The sequence below is a fragment of the Podarcis vaucheri genome, assembly GCF_965113315.1.
Source record: "Podarcis vaucheri genome assembly, chromosome: 15".
Lineage (NCBI taxonomy): Eukaryota > Metazoa > Chordata > Lepidosauria > Squamata > Lacertidae > Podarcis > Podarcis vaucheri.
The window spans coordinates 22032953-22049920 of record NC_138753.1 but is presented as its reverse complement, the minus strand read 5'-3'; the positions used below and the strand labels follow the sequence as shown (position 1 = coordinate 22049920).

At 41.5% G+C, this 16968-nt stretch overlaps 1 protein-coding gene across 1 annotated transcript in view; it reads left to right on the top strand.

Annotated features, from left to right (window-relative positions):
- Positions 1–252: 252 nt before the first annotated feature.
- ATP12A (ATPase H+/K+ transporting non-gastric alpha2 subunit) overlaps positions 253–16968 on the top strand; it is a 25141-nt gene continuing 8425 nt past the window's right edge. The window contains exons 1-13 of the mRNA XM_082200939.1: positions 253–381; positions 4718–4858; positions 6988–7047; positions 7751–7954; positions 8762–8875; positions 9704–9838; positions 10847–10964; positions 11827–12095; positions 13034–13232; positions 13353–13462; positions 14318–14452; positions 15328–15520; positions 16379–16554. Coding sequence (XP_082057065.1) covers positions 373–381; positions 4718–4858; positions 6988–7047; positions 7751–7954; positions 8762–8875; positions 9704–9838; positions 10847–10964; positions 11827–12095; positions 13034–13232; positions 13353–13462; positions 14318–14452; positions 15328–15520; positions 16379–16554 — 1863 coding nt within the window. The 5' untranslated portion in view covers positions 253–372. The remainder of the gene's footprint in view (positions 382–4717; positions 4859–6987; positions 7048–7750; positions 7955–8761; positions 8876–9703; positions 9839–10846; positions 10965–11826; positions 12096–13033; positions 13233–13352; positions 13463–14317; positions 14453–15327; positions 15521–16378; positions 16555–16968) is intronic.

The window sequence follows — 16968 nt, the reverse complement described above, 5'->3', positions numbered from 1 at the left end:
GTATTGCCAAAGCATAATTAGAAGCCCTGACCTGGAACTCATATGCCCATTACTGAGGTATTTTTCCACCTACCATTTGATGAAGCAGAGAATGGGCTGGCCTCAGACAGCTAAAGAGGTGTGGCTTGGCAACATTCATAAGGGCCAGCAGGCAGCAGTCTCTTCCCACAGGGCTCTGGAAGGTGAGCCTGTCCTGCCTAGAGGATGCTTAAGTGTGGACAAGAAGCCAGCTAACATTAACTCTCCTGGAGGCTGCAAGCCCTGTGAGCTCATTGGGTCTTGACTTTTTCACCCAAGGGCCTTCACTTGGTACATTTATTTGGCTGAGAGACATCCATTGCTCCACTAGGTCAAAGAAAGAGGAAGTCTACCATGGGGAAGGTGAGTAAATAAGGGATAAAGGCAGCAGATATTCCATAGCTGGGTGCTCTTCAGTTCTGGAAACAGTTGGCTTCTAATAATTGAAATATACCTGTCCTCTTCTTTCCCAATACTTTGGGAAATTTTTAAGAAGAGAAGACGATTTCTTGATTAAGGTCAGGGATGTATCCAACTGAGTTCCACTCACTCATTGAAATTAATAGGCTCATTAACTTCAGTGAGTCTATTTTGAGAACTAGCATTGGAGGCAACCCTTAGGCTGCAATCCTAATCCCACCTACCTGGGTTTTCAATAGGCCTTACTTCTGAGTAGACGTGAGTCTTGCAGTCTTAGTTCTGTGGCAAACGGAAAAGTTCTTTCCTATGGAGATGTAAGAGATTAAATTCTTCTGCATCTTTGTGTAGAACTTTAACCTTTATAATTGGATGGGAGGAGAGGAACAGGTTTGTGTGTATTTGTAATTTACTACACATACACAGGATTCTTAGTGAATTTCTATCAAAGGCTGATACCAGTTTAGCACCAGAAACCCTACAAAATCTGGTGTTCTCAAGCTGTTCACCTGCTTGCCCTGTATTTTGTATTCTGACTGGCAAGTGGCTCTCCAGGACAGATGTATTTCACATCACCTGGTTCTTTTAACTGGAGGGGTTAAGGATTGGCCCTGGGATCTGGAAAGCACATGTTCAGACGTGGAGCTTTGGTCCTTTTCCTGAGCTCACTAGGACTTACTTCTGAGTAAATCTATACGATTCTGCTGCATGTCGCTTTCCAAAACCAAGAGTGCTTGAACTGATTTGTTTTCCCCAGCAACAATCAAACTATCAGAAATGTGAATGAGGTGTCAAGTTGAAAGAATCCTCATGATTTATTCCAGAGATTAAAATACCAAATAGGGTTTAAAGGGCCATTCAGCTGAGTTGATCAATTGCAAAAAAGAGAGAGCCCACCTTAATACAGTGGTACCTCGGGTTAAGAACTGAATTCGTTCCGGAGGTCCATTCTTAACCTGAAACTGTTCTTAACCTGAAGCACCACTTTAGCTAATGGGGCCTCCTGCTGCTGCTGTGCCACTGCTGTGCAATTTCTGTTCTCATCCTGAAGCAAAGTTCTTAACATGAGGTAATATTTCTGGGTTAGCGGAGTCTATAACCTGAAGCGTCTGTAACCTGAAGCATATGCAACCCGAGGTACCACTGTAGTGGGAAATATCCCACAGTGCACAGGGTTGTTGATATCTATCCCAGGTTTCCTCAATCTCGGCCCTCCAGATGTTTTGAGACTACAATTCCCATCATACCTGACCACTGGTCCTGCTAGCTAGGGATCATGGGAGTTGTAGGCCAAGAACATTTGGAGGCCGAGTTTGAGGAAGCCTGATCCATCCTCTGCTAACTAAATATCAAAATGGCACCCACAGTATACCAGGAGCTGTAGAACATAGAACTGGTGCTATCCAAAATCAGCAAGTCTGCAAACTTTATTCCACAGGCAACACGGAAAGAGTCAGAAAGCAGCAGAAATAGATGAGAGTCAAATGGCTGGGAAGGAGAAGCACCAGAAAATTACTTTCAAATGATGGAAATAGGATGGCAGTTAAGGATAAACAGATACCAATGTTTTTGCTGGTTTCTGGAATGCCAAAAAACCCCAAACAGAATAATTTTACTTGCATAAATTGAATTACTTGTGCAATTCTTGCTGTCATTTTAGTTCCAATTTGGTAGAGAATCCTGAGTATTAGAGCTTTTTCATACCTCAGTTTAATGTGGATTGTGAACTCCTTGTGTCTGCTTAAATTTCCCTTCACCCATGCTGCATTCTCCTCCAACTACTTCTACCCCACACTTCCTCCTCCCTAGATCTGGAGATTCCCCATGCAAATTTTGTAGCTCTCGTATTCAGTTCTCAAAGCATAGAGAATCTCTGGAATTAAGAGGAGGCAAAAGTATGGGCCACCAGTAGTTGGAAAAGAATGCCACTTGGATGAGGGGGAATTGAAGGAGGGGCTCACAAAGCACAATAAGCTAAGGTATGAGTGGGCCCTAAGTTTATAAAGCAATCAGGACAAGTCTAGCTCAGTGGCGTAGCGTGGGGGGTGCAGGGGGGTGCAGCCGCACCGGGCGCAACATCTGGGGGTTAGGGGGCGCAAATCCACGGGTTAGGGGGCGCAAATTCACGGGTTAGGGGGCGCAAATTACTTGCCTTGCCCCGGGTGCTGACAACCCACGCTACGCCACTGGTCTAGCTGATAGACACATAGGTTTGGGAAAACAAAAACCAATTCGATTTATATTTTAATATTGTTACTAAAAGTATGTTAACCAAGTTATCTGAAGACATTGAAGTGCACACATGTTCTGAGCTCAGCTCTGTGCCAATAAGCAAGCTATGACCTGATCCTCAATCACCAGGTATGACTATGCCTTACAAACTCAGTAATGTAATCCTCAAAGAATCTGCTAAGGAATGGGGTCAGCCAATAAGCTGGCTATTCTACAGAACAGCATGCAGTTTATGGGTCAATTATGATCTGGAAAGCTATGTATATAAAAGTTGATGAGCTGAGATGAAAACAGGAAGCCAGTCTTTGGAGCAGGGCAAGCTATTGGAAAAGAGGTAACAGAGAACAATGGCATATCTGTACATCCAAATTAATTGGAATGGGTGGGGCAATGTCCATTGCAGAATAGAATGGGTGGGGCAACTACCAATAGCTTGTGTAGATTGACAAGAAGGGTTGGGTCAATGGCACAGTCAGGAGTTATCTGGAAGAGGTAATACTAAGAAGTAGCCAAGATTTGTGATTTGAAACAACAATGTTGTGGGCAACGCACACACATTGCAGCCTGTTCTATTGGCTACTAATATATGCCTCTTTCAAGACTGATTTCAGACAAAGAAGGGAAGCTTGTGGGTGCCAGGGAAGGCATCTGTAGGTGAAGGGGCACCACATTGGTGACCCCCCAAACTATCATATTTAATAATGTCTACACTGTTGGTCATAGACATTTTCTACTTTAAAACTAAACAAAGCATCCCCTCTGGAATCTGACTCTGAATTTCTTACTGAGATAGGGGGTCAGCATTATGATAATTTTAAAATCTCATGTCGCTCATTATTTATGGCTAAACATATCCAAATTATTAAGCATTGCTTATTGACTTTGTGGAATAAGTTCAATTCTAATATAGATGACTTCTTCTTCAATTCGGACCATTTCTTATTTCAGGCTCTGCAGAATATTTGTAAGGTTGTGTGCATGTTTATTTGAGAGGGAGGAAGACATGCGACAGTGATGGTTAGCTTGCTGGGAACTAGTGAGAATATCAGTTAGAAAACAACAATCTGAAAAGTTGTTTTTTTTAAAAGAGATTATTAAAAACATGTTGTCCCAAACACACTCTGAATAGTAAGGAGCCAAATTACCTGGTCTTTTCTTCAGAGAGGCACCAATGCCATAGCAATGTACCACAATTCCATTTTGTTTTCCGAACATATGCATGATTGCCACAGCTTTTATTTCCTAACCTTTGTTCTTCCTTTTTCTCCCCCGCAGCTTACTGATGTGTGCATTGATAAAACATAGGACCAAAGATCATATTGATGCACCCAATGGGGCTCATTTGAGTGCATGCACTATGTTTCATTACATGTTCACTTGTGCATATCAGTAAGGCAGATAAATGAAATCAAACCTTTATTAGGCATTGTACAGATAAAACCATAAAAGAAAAAGTAACATATAAGTGACTTGAAGTATATGTAAGAAGGCAGCGGTTGGCTACAAACATATATATATATACACATATAGAGTCAGTGATTTTCCTTGTTAACCTGCTCCTTGGAGGGCTGCTACCAAAAACTCAGCTACCCCCGCCGTTACCCTTTGGTCAACGTCGGATAGGCAGAATCCCACACATTCACCTTGTTGGGGTTCCAGGCCACCCAGAAGAGGGGACAGCACGCGTTGACGGAGCGTACTGTACAATGGGCAATGAAAGAGAATATGCTCTACAGTGTCCGGGACATTCATAGAGCATCTGCAGAGTCTCTTGTTTCTAGGGATGTTTTGATATCTTCCCCTGACAAAAGCTGAGGGAAAAACATTCAACCGGGCCAGCATAAAAAGGCTGGCAGTGAAAAGTTTCAGCTTAACTGCACATTCCAGAATTAATTTTATAAATGCTCCATGTTAAATCAGAAGGGAGGTTGAAACACTGGAGTAGAATTGTACCACTCCCCCTGCTTCCTGTCTGTTGGGTATTTCTGCTGCCCCCTTATGACAAACCCATAATGCTAAGCCAACCCATCTCTGCTCATTTACATTTCAGAAAAAGCTTGACATCTACTCTATTGAGATCAGTGGAGAAAAGGATTTGGAAAAAGCAGACAAAGGAGATGAAAAGTACAAAGATTTGAAAGGGAATAAGAAAAAGAAGAACACCGAGGACCTGAAGAAAGAGTTGGACTTGGTGAGTGACTTCAGGCTGCTCCATACTTCCTTGTTAAGCTGTCCTGGGACAGAGCAGATGAGCTGAAACCAAAGTCCTAATCAATAGTTTTCTTGGGGAAATTGGGACAGATTGTAGTGCAGATCTCTCAGTCTTGAATGGGAAATCGTTTAATTACCTTTGTATAATACATGCTCCAATGGCCAACAAAGGCACACTGTTTTGTATTGCTCTACCAGCAGTGCATCTAATCTTTCAACACTGATTTTATGAACACTGACTAATTGCATTTCAATTAGGTAGGCAAATGTGGGTCATTACCCTTCTTTTATTAAGCTGCCACCTCCAGCCAGCTGGAGAATCCTGGAGTTTTAGGGATCCACTCCCTTGCTCTGAAGCTATGTTGAAAAGGAGAAGAACAGTGGCCCGGTGAAAAAGGAATCAGTATGACAAGGAAAGGGCTACTCAGCTAGAACAGACAAAAGCCCCTTCCTGCCCAGACAACATGCATGTTAGATCTGCATATCAGGAAAGGGCGCAGTGGCCCTCTCAGTACAATATCATGGAGTTATGTAAATGCAAATAGATGTAAGAAGTCAGTCAGTCAAGGAACTGTCTTGTTTGTCTCTGAAAAAGCTGTGCAATCCCTCCTCCTGCTATGGAGAAATTATCAGCGGAATCTCTGCTTTTCTTCTTCCTTCATGCCAAGTCCCGTCTTGTTAAGCTACACCCAAGATTTAATCAGAAGGCCAATACCATTTGCTTGAAAAGTGAAGCAAGTTGGAAGAGATGTCAGTTCTTGGTTTCAGCTCTCCTGACTTTTCATACTAATGCTTTGAACCTCTTATTTATCAGAAGAGGGTGAATGCCATGTCAAACTGACTAACAACATACGTGATTCTTACCCTGACCCTTAACTCCTGATGCACCAGTGCCAAAGTTCTTCCATTACAAGTACATACCTGTGTGAAACATTTTCATTGTGCTTGTGTCAATCCATGTGATGCTGTAAGTTTCACTGCAGTGGGGGGCGGGATGTGGGTATGATTATGTACCTCTAGTGTAGCATCTGCTGTGATTTGTAAGCACTGGTTCTCCCCCAGTCATGCTAAATACCATTTGGGAAAGGGCCATAGCTCAGTGGTGGAGCATGTGTTTTGCATGCAAAAGACCCTAAGCCCAATTCACAGCATCTCCAAGTAGGGCTGGGAATGTCCCCTTGCTTGAAACCCAGGAGAACCCCTGCTAGTGAGTGCAGACAGTGCTGAACTAGATGAACTAGATCTGACTCGGTGTAAGGCAGCTTTCTAATTTCATCTCTGCATATCTTAGGGATTAGTCATGCGATCTGAATGATGGGCTGAAGCACTGAGCAATGACTTGCCCCACAGTTAAGTCATAGCTAGCTTTATTAAGACGTCTTCCTTAATCCCTGTGACACATTATGTTGTACAAAAACAATGGAGGAGCACTCAGCTAGCTGCCTACAAAAAACAACAACAGCTGTGGCTCTCCTTCAGTGCTTTCCAAGAAAAGATTGTACAATCAACTGTTTGAGATGCTTAGATAAAAAGATATCCTTTCAGATTTGCTAATCCAATGGTTTTCCTTACATTCCACAACTAACTGGATGGCGTTAAATCTTAAAGATGCAAATGGGGCCATTGTCCTCAAATGCAATGCCTCTTTAAGCCAACAGGTTCATATAGGTTTACAAGTATGTATTAAAAAATCAATCAATCACAGATTAACTACAGATCTTCTTCTCTTGATACATCTGAACAGGAAGAGTGACAAGTTATCAGCCAGCTCATATTGAGCAAGCAGTACGGCTAGACTTCCACTGATTTTTTCCTAAAGCAAAACTCAAGATGAACTCAAAGGTTGCTGCATGGGCAAAAAGCACAGCAGAATTTCATATTAAGCTGAAGAGTTTTAATAAGACTAGAAAAAATTATTTGCTGGGTTTCAAAAAGCTTAAGCTGCACCCAGTGTCTGAATGTTCCAATGTGCAAATACAGTTAGAGCGTGTTGACTGTGGCATACAATTTCTGAAAGCCCCGTGCTGTTCTTTAAAAAAGCAAAGCTTGTTAATATCTCTCTCTCTCTCTCTCTCTCTCTCTCTCTCTCTCTCTCTCTTGCTGCTTTAGGATGATCACAAACTCAGCATTGAAGAACTAGAAGATAAATATGGCACAAGCATCACTAAAGTAAGTTAATATGGGCAAGAGGCAGCCATTAACAACACACCCACATATAAGTAGGCAGCAAGCATTATAATTCACTTAATTCAAGCATGTGCTGGACATAGTATTTGTGTGTTTGCACCAATAGTATTTGCACAGTTGCATGCTTCATGGGGTAAATTGCAACCATCAGCTCTAATTATCTGGTCTTAGTCTTCAGGATGAAGCGGGGCATAAATTGAAGTATACTTTAACATTTAGACTGCTGGGTACATCAACCATTTTGTCAAGTTGGTTTTTTAAAAATAAATTATGGGACTTAAAATTCACTTTTGAACATAGGCTGTGCTCTTTCAAGATTTCTAATTTAAACTAAGAATGGACTGAATGACCTAATAATGCCACCCCTTTTCAGTTCTGCTGGCACTCATTCAAATGCCCATTTAGTACCTTTGTGTGTGTTAATGAAGGCACAAAGAGTCTGTGTTTTCTCAGAATTTACACAGATGCTTTTTATTTTCTGAAAAATGTTGCATTTTATACACACTTTTAATGCAAAACACACATTTCTTTGCTCCCTTTCCTGCATTGCAAAACCCGGGGAAGTGTGTAATGTGCTTCCAATGACAAGCGTGTTTGGGAGTGTCAGATCTGCTGCAAAAAGTTGGCATAGCAGAAGATCCTCTTCCATCCCTAATCCCAACTATGCGCTTTGTCTCTCCTACAGGGTCTTCCAAGCTCAAGAGCTGCAGAGGTTCTGGCCCGAGATGGCCCCAATGCACTTACTCCTCCTAAATCTACTCCTGAAATCATCAAGTTTCTCAAGCAGATGGTAGGAGGGTTTTCCATCCTCTTGTGGATTGGAGCTATACTGTGCTGGATTGCCTTCGGGATTCAGTATCTTCATCATGATGCCGGGGCATTTAACAATGTAAGTATTATTGCAGGTTTATTGTGCTTTTTGTAATTCTCATGGGTGTCATCCATGGTTCTCTTTACCCCCAAGTCAAGGAGCGTGGTACCCAAGGCCACTCAAGGAATTTGGGCACTTGAGGCGGAAATCCTACAAGTGCCAGACTTGGACCTGGGAGACCCTGGTTCAAATGCTGACTCAGCCATGAAGCTCATTGGGTGACTTTGGCCCATTCGCTTCCTCTCAGTCTACTCTAAGCTATCTCACAGGGTTGCTGTGGGGATTAAATGAGGAGAAAGAGAGAGCCATGTATATGCCACCTTGGGAAAAAATGTGAAAAACCGAACAAACCATAATAAATTAACAACTTACCACCCCTCCATGACACTTAAGTCTCATTCCACCCAATGGTAGGGGACCGTTCCTCCCCCCAATGGAAAACCATTGCAAAAATTAAGAAAAAACACACTTTCACTTTCCTGATTAAATAACTGTCTGAAATTCTTATATAAGCTTTGGCAATTGTATGGACAATTTCTAAACCAATGTATCTTGGTCAGAATTGAATGACCTGGTGCAGACCTTGAAGACCACCTGTTGTCATTCAGCTATATGTTTCCTCCGTATGTTTGTGCAATACGTCTTGCCTATAAATCTGAGGCATTTCACTGATAATATGCTAGGTATTGCTCTTCTCCTTGCTGTTTAAACAAGTTCATTCACACAGTTTCTTGAGTGCAGTTACAAAATTATTTTGCACCAAGTGGGAAATTGTAAAAGTGTTGTTGTTTTTAAGCTAACTTGAACCATCTTTTCACCATTCAGCTCTACCTGGGAGTGGTCCTTGTGCTGGTGGTGGTCCTCACTGGGATGTTTGCTTATTATCAAGAAGCTAAAAGCACGAACATCATGGCCAGCTTTGGTAAAATGATCCCACAGGTGAGTCTTCAGTAGTGCTCAGAATATCAGTGTATTTAAAAACCAGGTAGTCATTGTAAAGGGTATTTGCCACCATATTAAAGAACATACCAATGTGCAGACAAAATGGTAGAATTAGGGTGGCCACATTGCTTAACGAGAGGAAATGCATGACCCCAACAAGGGGGACAAAAGAGAACACAGGTTTCCATCATATACATATAGATGAAAAATTAGAAAGTGTCACCATAATTTTAATGGGAAAACAATACCAGCATAGCGGCGAAAACTTTGACTAGGTCCCCTGTGCGCCTGCTCAGCCTGCTGCTGTTCAGCTGCTAAATGTCAAAGGGCACCTTCAAGCTCCACTCTTCCTTCCTGGAGTTTTTAATCTTCAAACCTGACTTAGATCAGACAGTCCATCAAATAGGAAATGTCTTCTGGATAGTCTTCCATGCAGAAGACTTCAGTGTAAAGTAGGACATATAGGTTGGAAGCCAGCATCACACTCTTCCTCTCGTGTTGTCAGCACAAATATTTCAGGTTGCCTAATGGAAGGATCTCCCCTCTCCTTCTTTTGTGGAATGCTCTGGACGTTCTCCAGACTCCCCCCAGCTGTTTTTTTTTTGGGGGGGCAAAGTGGGGAGAGAAGCCCCATTGCATTTGGAGGAGTCTATGTGCTGGTCCTGCTAGCACAATTGTTTAAGTGAATCCTGCTCATAGTTACCATATGCAGATCTCCAAGTAGCTCAGACCACTGAATATATTCCAGCAATTGCATGTGTACAATAATCAGTCTAAGAGCTCCACCTGACTTTATCTGTTTCATTTTGGGTTTTTTCTTACCAGCGAGCCCTTGTCCTCAGAGATGCAGAGAAAAAAGACATTTCGGCAGAAGAACTGGTGGTGGGCGACATTGTGGAAATCAAAGGTGGAGACAGGATACCAGCTGACATCCGGATCATCACCAGTCAGGGCTGTAAGGTAGGAACAAAACAAAACTCAGTTTGAGCCAAAGAAAAGAGAAAGAGAAAACCCAGCCTCTTTCTACAGACCAGGGACATGAAGAGGCATGTTCAAAGAAAGGATAACTCAACAGCTAAGTGAAAAAGAGTCTAAAATTAGACACTCCTTTTGAATTTGTATGAGAAATTGTCCTCCCACAAAGAGCTTGATCATTAAAATTATGGCAATAATCACTGCTCGTTGTATGGGTTGTTTACGTAATCTTGCAGTGATTGTGATGGCAGCAACATCATTTACTTAAAGTTTGGCTTTCTTTACGTGTCAGTCAGTCAATCCCAGGCAGAATAAATTAAAGGGGGGCAGCGTGAAAAGCTGCTGCATAATGAGTAATGTATTATATGCTTGCTAGTATCCCCATTTTGCAGTGAATACACCTTAATCTAACAATGTTAGGTGAATAGGATGCATGGCAAACACATCTGGGATTTCTTACCAGGTCAATAAACCTAAAATCAGTCTGTTCTTCATGGATGCAAATTGTCTAAGAATTAATAATTTGCATATTTATCCTCATGAGAAAAAGGTATCATGGATGAGATCCTGCGTGAGTCCCAGAACAAAGGGATAGGGATGAGAAAAACGTGGTCCTCCTGATGTTGTTGGACTCTGACTCCCATCAGCCATATGGGAGTTGTAGTTCAGCATCTGGAGGGTCACAGCTTCCTCACCTGTAAGTCTTTAAGTGACTTGTTGCAGTTGAACTCTATTGGTGATTCAGTCATCATAAGTGTCCCTGTCGCCTTTGCAGTGATGATAGCCATGCACAATACCACTATTATTATTATTATTATTATTATTTGTTGTTTAGTCGTTTAGTCGTGTCCGACTCTTCGTGACCCCATGGACCAGAGCACGCCAGGCACTCCTGTCTTCCATTGCCTCCCGCAATCTGGTCAAAATTATTATTATTATTATTATTACAATAATAATAATGTGATAATGTGAATGTTTGTGACTGATCCACAGGTGGATAATTCTTCCCTCACTGGAGAGTCAGAGCCACAATCTCGCTCCTGTGAATACACTCATGAAAACCCACTGGAGACCAAAAACATTGCTTTCTATTCCACAACTTGCTTGGAAGGTACGTATTTAAGTGGCTCCCCCAGTGGTGCCATTCCATCCAAATTCCACATATTTTGTGCCTATGTAAAAGCTACTTTAGCAGGAGTTAACATCAATATTTTCTCATTCCTTCTGATATTCCACCATTTAGTCCTCATCACCATATGAAACTAAGCCCAATTGTGTATAATGCAAAGCATGGGCATACTCTGTTAAGACCATTTTCTTGACTTTCCTTTCTTGCCTCCCCATTTGTTGAATTTTAGATTGTAAGATCTCTGGGGAAGGGAGCAAGTTCAGGTTGACATCCTGGAAAGAACTGTGTACATTGATGGTGCCCTATTAATACTAACAACAACATGCTAACATTACCCTTCAGCTATGCAGTTATGTGGAGCTGGTGTACAACGTAAAAACATTGTCTTGGTTCCTAACATTGGCTTATCCATTCAAACCTGCAATTCAAACCCCACAACCATATCCTACACCAATCATCTCCTGGTCTCCTAAAGGAAATTCCCTGCATAGGGAATGGTGAGGTGGGGAAGCCCTGCTCCAATAACGTAAACTGTTCATGGAAAGAAAATTTGGATTCAAGTCAATTATTTTATTTTAAAATATGACACACACATGCCCACATTGTCTTCTTTAGTCAGAAATCCAAGCAGCATTTGACCTGCCCAAAGAAAAATAGCTATATTTTTGATTGAACTAAGACATCAAGGAGAGTAGAAGACGGGATTATCAAAAAGAGTCAGGAGTATTAATTGGAAAGTTTGGGTGGTACAATTAAATTTTTGTGTTTTTTTTAATGGCATTGGTGTTCAAATGAATAAAAATTATTTTGTTTGTTGATAATCAATATTTTACTTTCTCCTTAGGAACTGCTACTGGCATGGTCATCAACACAGGTGACAACACCATCATTGGACGCATTGCTTCGCTGGCTTCTGGTGTTGGGAATGAGAAGACGCCTATTGCTATCGAGATAGAGCACTTTGTCCATATTGTGGCTGCTGTTGCTATATCCATAGGGGTGGTTTTCTTCATCATTTCCGTCTCCATGAAGTACACTGTCATGAAGGCCGTCATCTTCCTCATAGGCATTATTGTGGCCAATGTGCCCGAGGGGCTGCTAGCCACAGTCACTGTAAGTACTGGCTCACAACAGCCACCAGTACCTTTGTACTCATGCATAACAATTCACGACAGTACATGCTGCTGAAATCGGGGTGCATAGGACCTCTACATCTCCAACACATTATGAAAAATGGGTGCATAATTATTAATGGCCAAGGCTGTCACTATCTATTGGAACAATGGTGGAGAGTGGCTTTGGGTTCCTGGATAAAAACACCTCCATTGTCTAAACCCACAACTTCTGCTGAGTCTCTTTGGTTATATATTCATCACCTCTCAATGTTTTCGGCTAATTTGTTGCATTTCTTTGTTTTGTCTCTATTTTAATATCCATTCAAAATACTTGTGAATGCTTTTTTTTCTGGATCTGCTACTGATGAATCTTACTAGGATACTGGATTAGATGGGCCGTTGGGCTGATCCAGCAGGCTCTACTTATGCTCCTTTGTGTTATATTATGTACTTTTGCGTTAAATTTTTCTGATGGATACTGTACATGTGAGGAAATCATCTAGCAGTGTTATTCATGTAAGAGTGGGCCCCTTGGACATACTATTGTTACATGATAAGAGTGTAAGAAAAGCTCTGTTGAATGAGGACCATCTGGCCTAGTATTCTGTTCTTACAGTGGCCAACCAGGTGCCCATGGCAAGCCCATAAGCAGGGCATGAGTACATTAGACCCTCCTGCTTGTTGACATAAAAGCAGATCAACACTTGCTAAATAAAATGTCAGGTTCTGATCTTCTCATCCATGTTGAGTCATTCTGCAGATGCCAGCATTGCTGAACTGATATGTGCATGGGTGTGATCAAGAATAAAATGTGTACAGGTGGGATTAGCAGGAAGAGAAGCCTACCATCATCCTTTGTATGGAGCTGTATGAAATGCTTCGCTGCTTTTATTTATTTCAACTATTAAAGTGCTGTGCTTTCTCCCACATTTATAGGTAGCTTTGTCCTTAACTGCGAAGAGAATGGCCAAGAAGAATTGTCTGGTAAAGAACCTGGAAGCTGTTGAGACACTGGGCTCTACCTCTGTCATCTGCTCTGACAAGACCGGGACCCTTACGCAGAACAGGATGACAGTTGCCCACCTTTGGTTTGACAATGAGATCTTCTCCGCTGACACCAGTGAAAATCAAACAAGTAAATAATCAGTCAAGAGGCTTTGGAATGGGAGGAGTAACAACATGATTGCTTCCTATTTTAGAATGTGGGGCAACTGTCTGCTGAAACGTTATATAATTTTTACCACTTTCTTTCCAGCCCAGAGTTTTGACCAAACATCTGGCACATGGACGGCGTTGTCAAGGATTGTAGCTCTTTGCAATCGGGCAGAATTCAGACCAGGACAGGACAGTGAACCTATCATGAAGGTATTTACTACTTTAATGAGAGCTGCTTTCTTAAGAGGATTGTCTGATGGGTTTCCAGGGGTTTCATCTGGAAACAGATGTTTTATTGTAAGTTGCATATAGCATCTGCCCTGTTCTGTTTCCTTCTAAAGTGACAGAAATAGGTATGGTGACACCACTATTGGGAGAAAACAGGCTAGCACAAGAACTTTCAGGCATTTAATTTACAAGCAATAAACAGGCCTTTGGTCCAAGCAAACATACCACACTGCGCTCTCATTCTTTATGTGTGATTTCAATAATGTAAACAGCTGGATCAAAAGCATTTTCTCTATTTTAAAAACAGTTCATACTCCAGTCAAAGGTCTGAGATGAGAATTCTCATACAATGCATTTGTTGAGATAATTAATCTACAGGTAGAGCATGAGGACTCAACAATCAAGTTATTTTATTTTACTGACAACAATTAGTTTTAAACCAAGAACATAAATACTTAGTGTCATATTGCTCAAGAAGATCCATAAAAAGATTAGAAATTTCTCTAATATAACAACAATATTAAGAGACAATTTAGAATACATTACAGCTATAGATCTCTCATGGATTACAGCCACTAACTCACTCTCTTCTGAGATTCTCAAGAATCTCAGCTTTTATTTGCATGCATGAGTCCCTGAGGAGAAGGATGATTATAGCAATCTTGCCCAATTATTGTTCTTTTTATGTAAATATGATAGTACTTTGCTACAATGCTGTAGAATGCAATCAGAGGAGCAAGCTATATAACACAAAGTGACATAAGTAATGTCCATTGGTTAGCTGAATGACACTGAGCAACACTTTTGCTGAACTGAATTTTCAAAAATGCCCCCCAGAGAATCGTGGTTGGAGACGCCTCAGAAACAGCTCTGCTGAAGTTCTCCGAAGTTGTTATGGGCAATATAATGGACATCCGGAAAAGAAATAGGAAAGTGACTGAGATTCCCTTTAATTCTACTAACAAGTTTCAGGTAAGTTGTATGTCTGAGAAGAGACTGATCTCTTAAGAGCTGTTAAGAGAAAATGTTGTGCCCCATGAGCTATCAAAATAAAACCTGAAAACTGGAAGGACCAGTCTGATGAATTTGTGTCTGTGGTGGAAAAAAACATTGCTGAAATACTCAAGTAGAAGTGTGTTATTAATTTCACATAATTCAGTGTATGTTCAAAAATAAGATGTAAACTCCAGTGGCAATCCCAGAGGCTAATCAGCACAAAATCTCTTGTTCTTCTGAAGTGGGGTTTTTTGTGATTGCTATTCTACACAGCAGAAATAACAACTGCCTTGAACATATGCAACATTGTGAAGATGGTCATATTTAAACAACTGTAGTTTAAAGCTTGGTAGAATATTTACCATAGGAAGGCTGTCATAGACTAGGGCTAAATTCATATGGGAGTTTATTTCATTTCCCCGATGTTTCCTTAACTGTTAATTTCTGCATTAAGTTTGGGCTTTCGCGACATAAAGGCATTTCAAGAAATATAGCAGAATATAGCTCAAGTTGAGCACTCACTGCCATGTTAAATGCTTCCAGAAAAAAATAGATTTGGAAATAACATGGAGTTGAGCACGAAACTAGTGCTATATTCCACAGTTTTCCTGGAAGTGGCTTTATGTTGTGTGAAAGCTCAAATATACAGCAGAGATTACCAGTAAGGGAAATGTCAGGGAAACAGAATAAATTGCCATGTGAACACAGTCTAGAATTATGTCTGACGGCCACCTTCGGTTACCACATCAGTACACCCCCCCATGCCATTCTTCCTCTGGGAACATTAAGTTCAAAAGGCAGGATTAGATCTAGGCACTTGTTTCAATGTTTGCATTTGCATTGCGTTCAAGCTTTCCATCCACGAGACGGATGACCCCAATGATAAACGCTTCCTGCTGGTGATGAAAGGGGCACCTGAAAGGATTCTGGAGAAGTGCAGCACCATCATGATTAATGGAAAAGAGGAGCCCCTGGATGCAGAGAGGAAAGAGGCGTTCCAGACGGCTTACATGGCGCTGGGAGGCATGGGAGAGAGAGTCCTAGGTGAGCCAAACACTTGCAAAACAACATGTGCAGAGAGCAATGCAGCAGGCAAAGCGTTAAGTGCAACAATTCAGGGGGTTGGGGGGTTGGAACTACAGTGATACTAGAGGAGCAACCCCAACTCTTTGGCCATTCTGCTTGGTGACATTTAATTATGAGAATGTGCTAAATGAGCATGGGAAGTGATACATAAACTGTGGTTGGCTTGGTGCATTTCCTTGAGTTTGATTCAGCAAACTTTCAGCAGGGGGCTAGTCCACTGTCCCTCAGACCTTGTGGGGGACCAGACTATATTTTGAAGGGGAAAAAATGAATGAATTCCTATGCCCCACAAATAACCCAGAGATGCGTTTTAAATAAAAGCACACATTCTAGTCATGTAAAAATACACTGATTCCCAGACCGTCCATGGGCTGGATTTAGAAGGCGATTGGGCCAGATCCGGCCCCCTGGCCTTAGTTTGCCTACCCATGGGGCAGAGACTAAACCTGCTATTTGTCCTCCTAGTGATTGATTCCTGAATTGAAAGCTTAGAACCTATACATCTTCCTACTATAAATTCTAATTAATGGTTTTTCATATGCATTCCTTGCATGCATTGCTGTGTTAGCTACTATCCATGACACAGTAAATAAGATAGCTAGTTAGGAAACACAATGGCTTTAACTTGCTTTCTCATCAGTAACTCCCATTGTTTTGACAGCTGGCAATCTATTTAAAGAGACAGTATAATGATCATTTGATGGTCAATTAGACCTAATAAAATCCTTTAGTTATCATAGGATGGTTTGTCCTTTCTCCCCTCTCGCTTCCTCTGCTTAATTATTTTGTTGTTGCTGTTATTATTTTCAACTCTAGGCTTCTGTCACTTGTACCTGCCAGAGGAGGAATTTCCAGACACCTATCCATTTGACACTGACTCCATGAACTTCCCCACTTCCAATCTTTGCTTCGTGGGGCTCTTGTCAATGATTGACCCCCCTCGATCCACTGTGCCAGACGCTGTCATGAAATGTCGGAGTGCAGGGATCAAGGTAGGCTTTCCAAAAACCAGCACCGTTGGAAATGCTGGATTGTCAAAATGTCTGTGGCAGTTCCCCCCAAATGCAGTGCTATTTTTCTAGAAATAGACTCAGGTGCTGGAACTTGCCATGAACGCCTCCCTTGTTCTCTTATAATGGTAATGGCACCCACCTGAGAGGTGCCAGAACTGAGTTCCGGTGAGTTCATGCTAAAAAAGGCCCCACCCAAATGTATAGTAAGTTAAAAAGAAATTAAGGATGTATGCAATGTCAATGCACATTAGCAGATATATGCATACATTTCTGAAAGAGTATATCCATGCAAAATCTTTATGTACAAGCAGTGGGTATATTTCATTCAGATGTTTCTATCTCTTCATTGCTGGTCATAGAATTGCATGTTGGAAGGGACTCTAAGGGCCATCT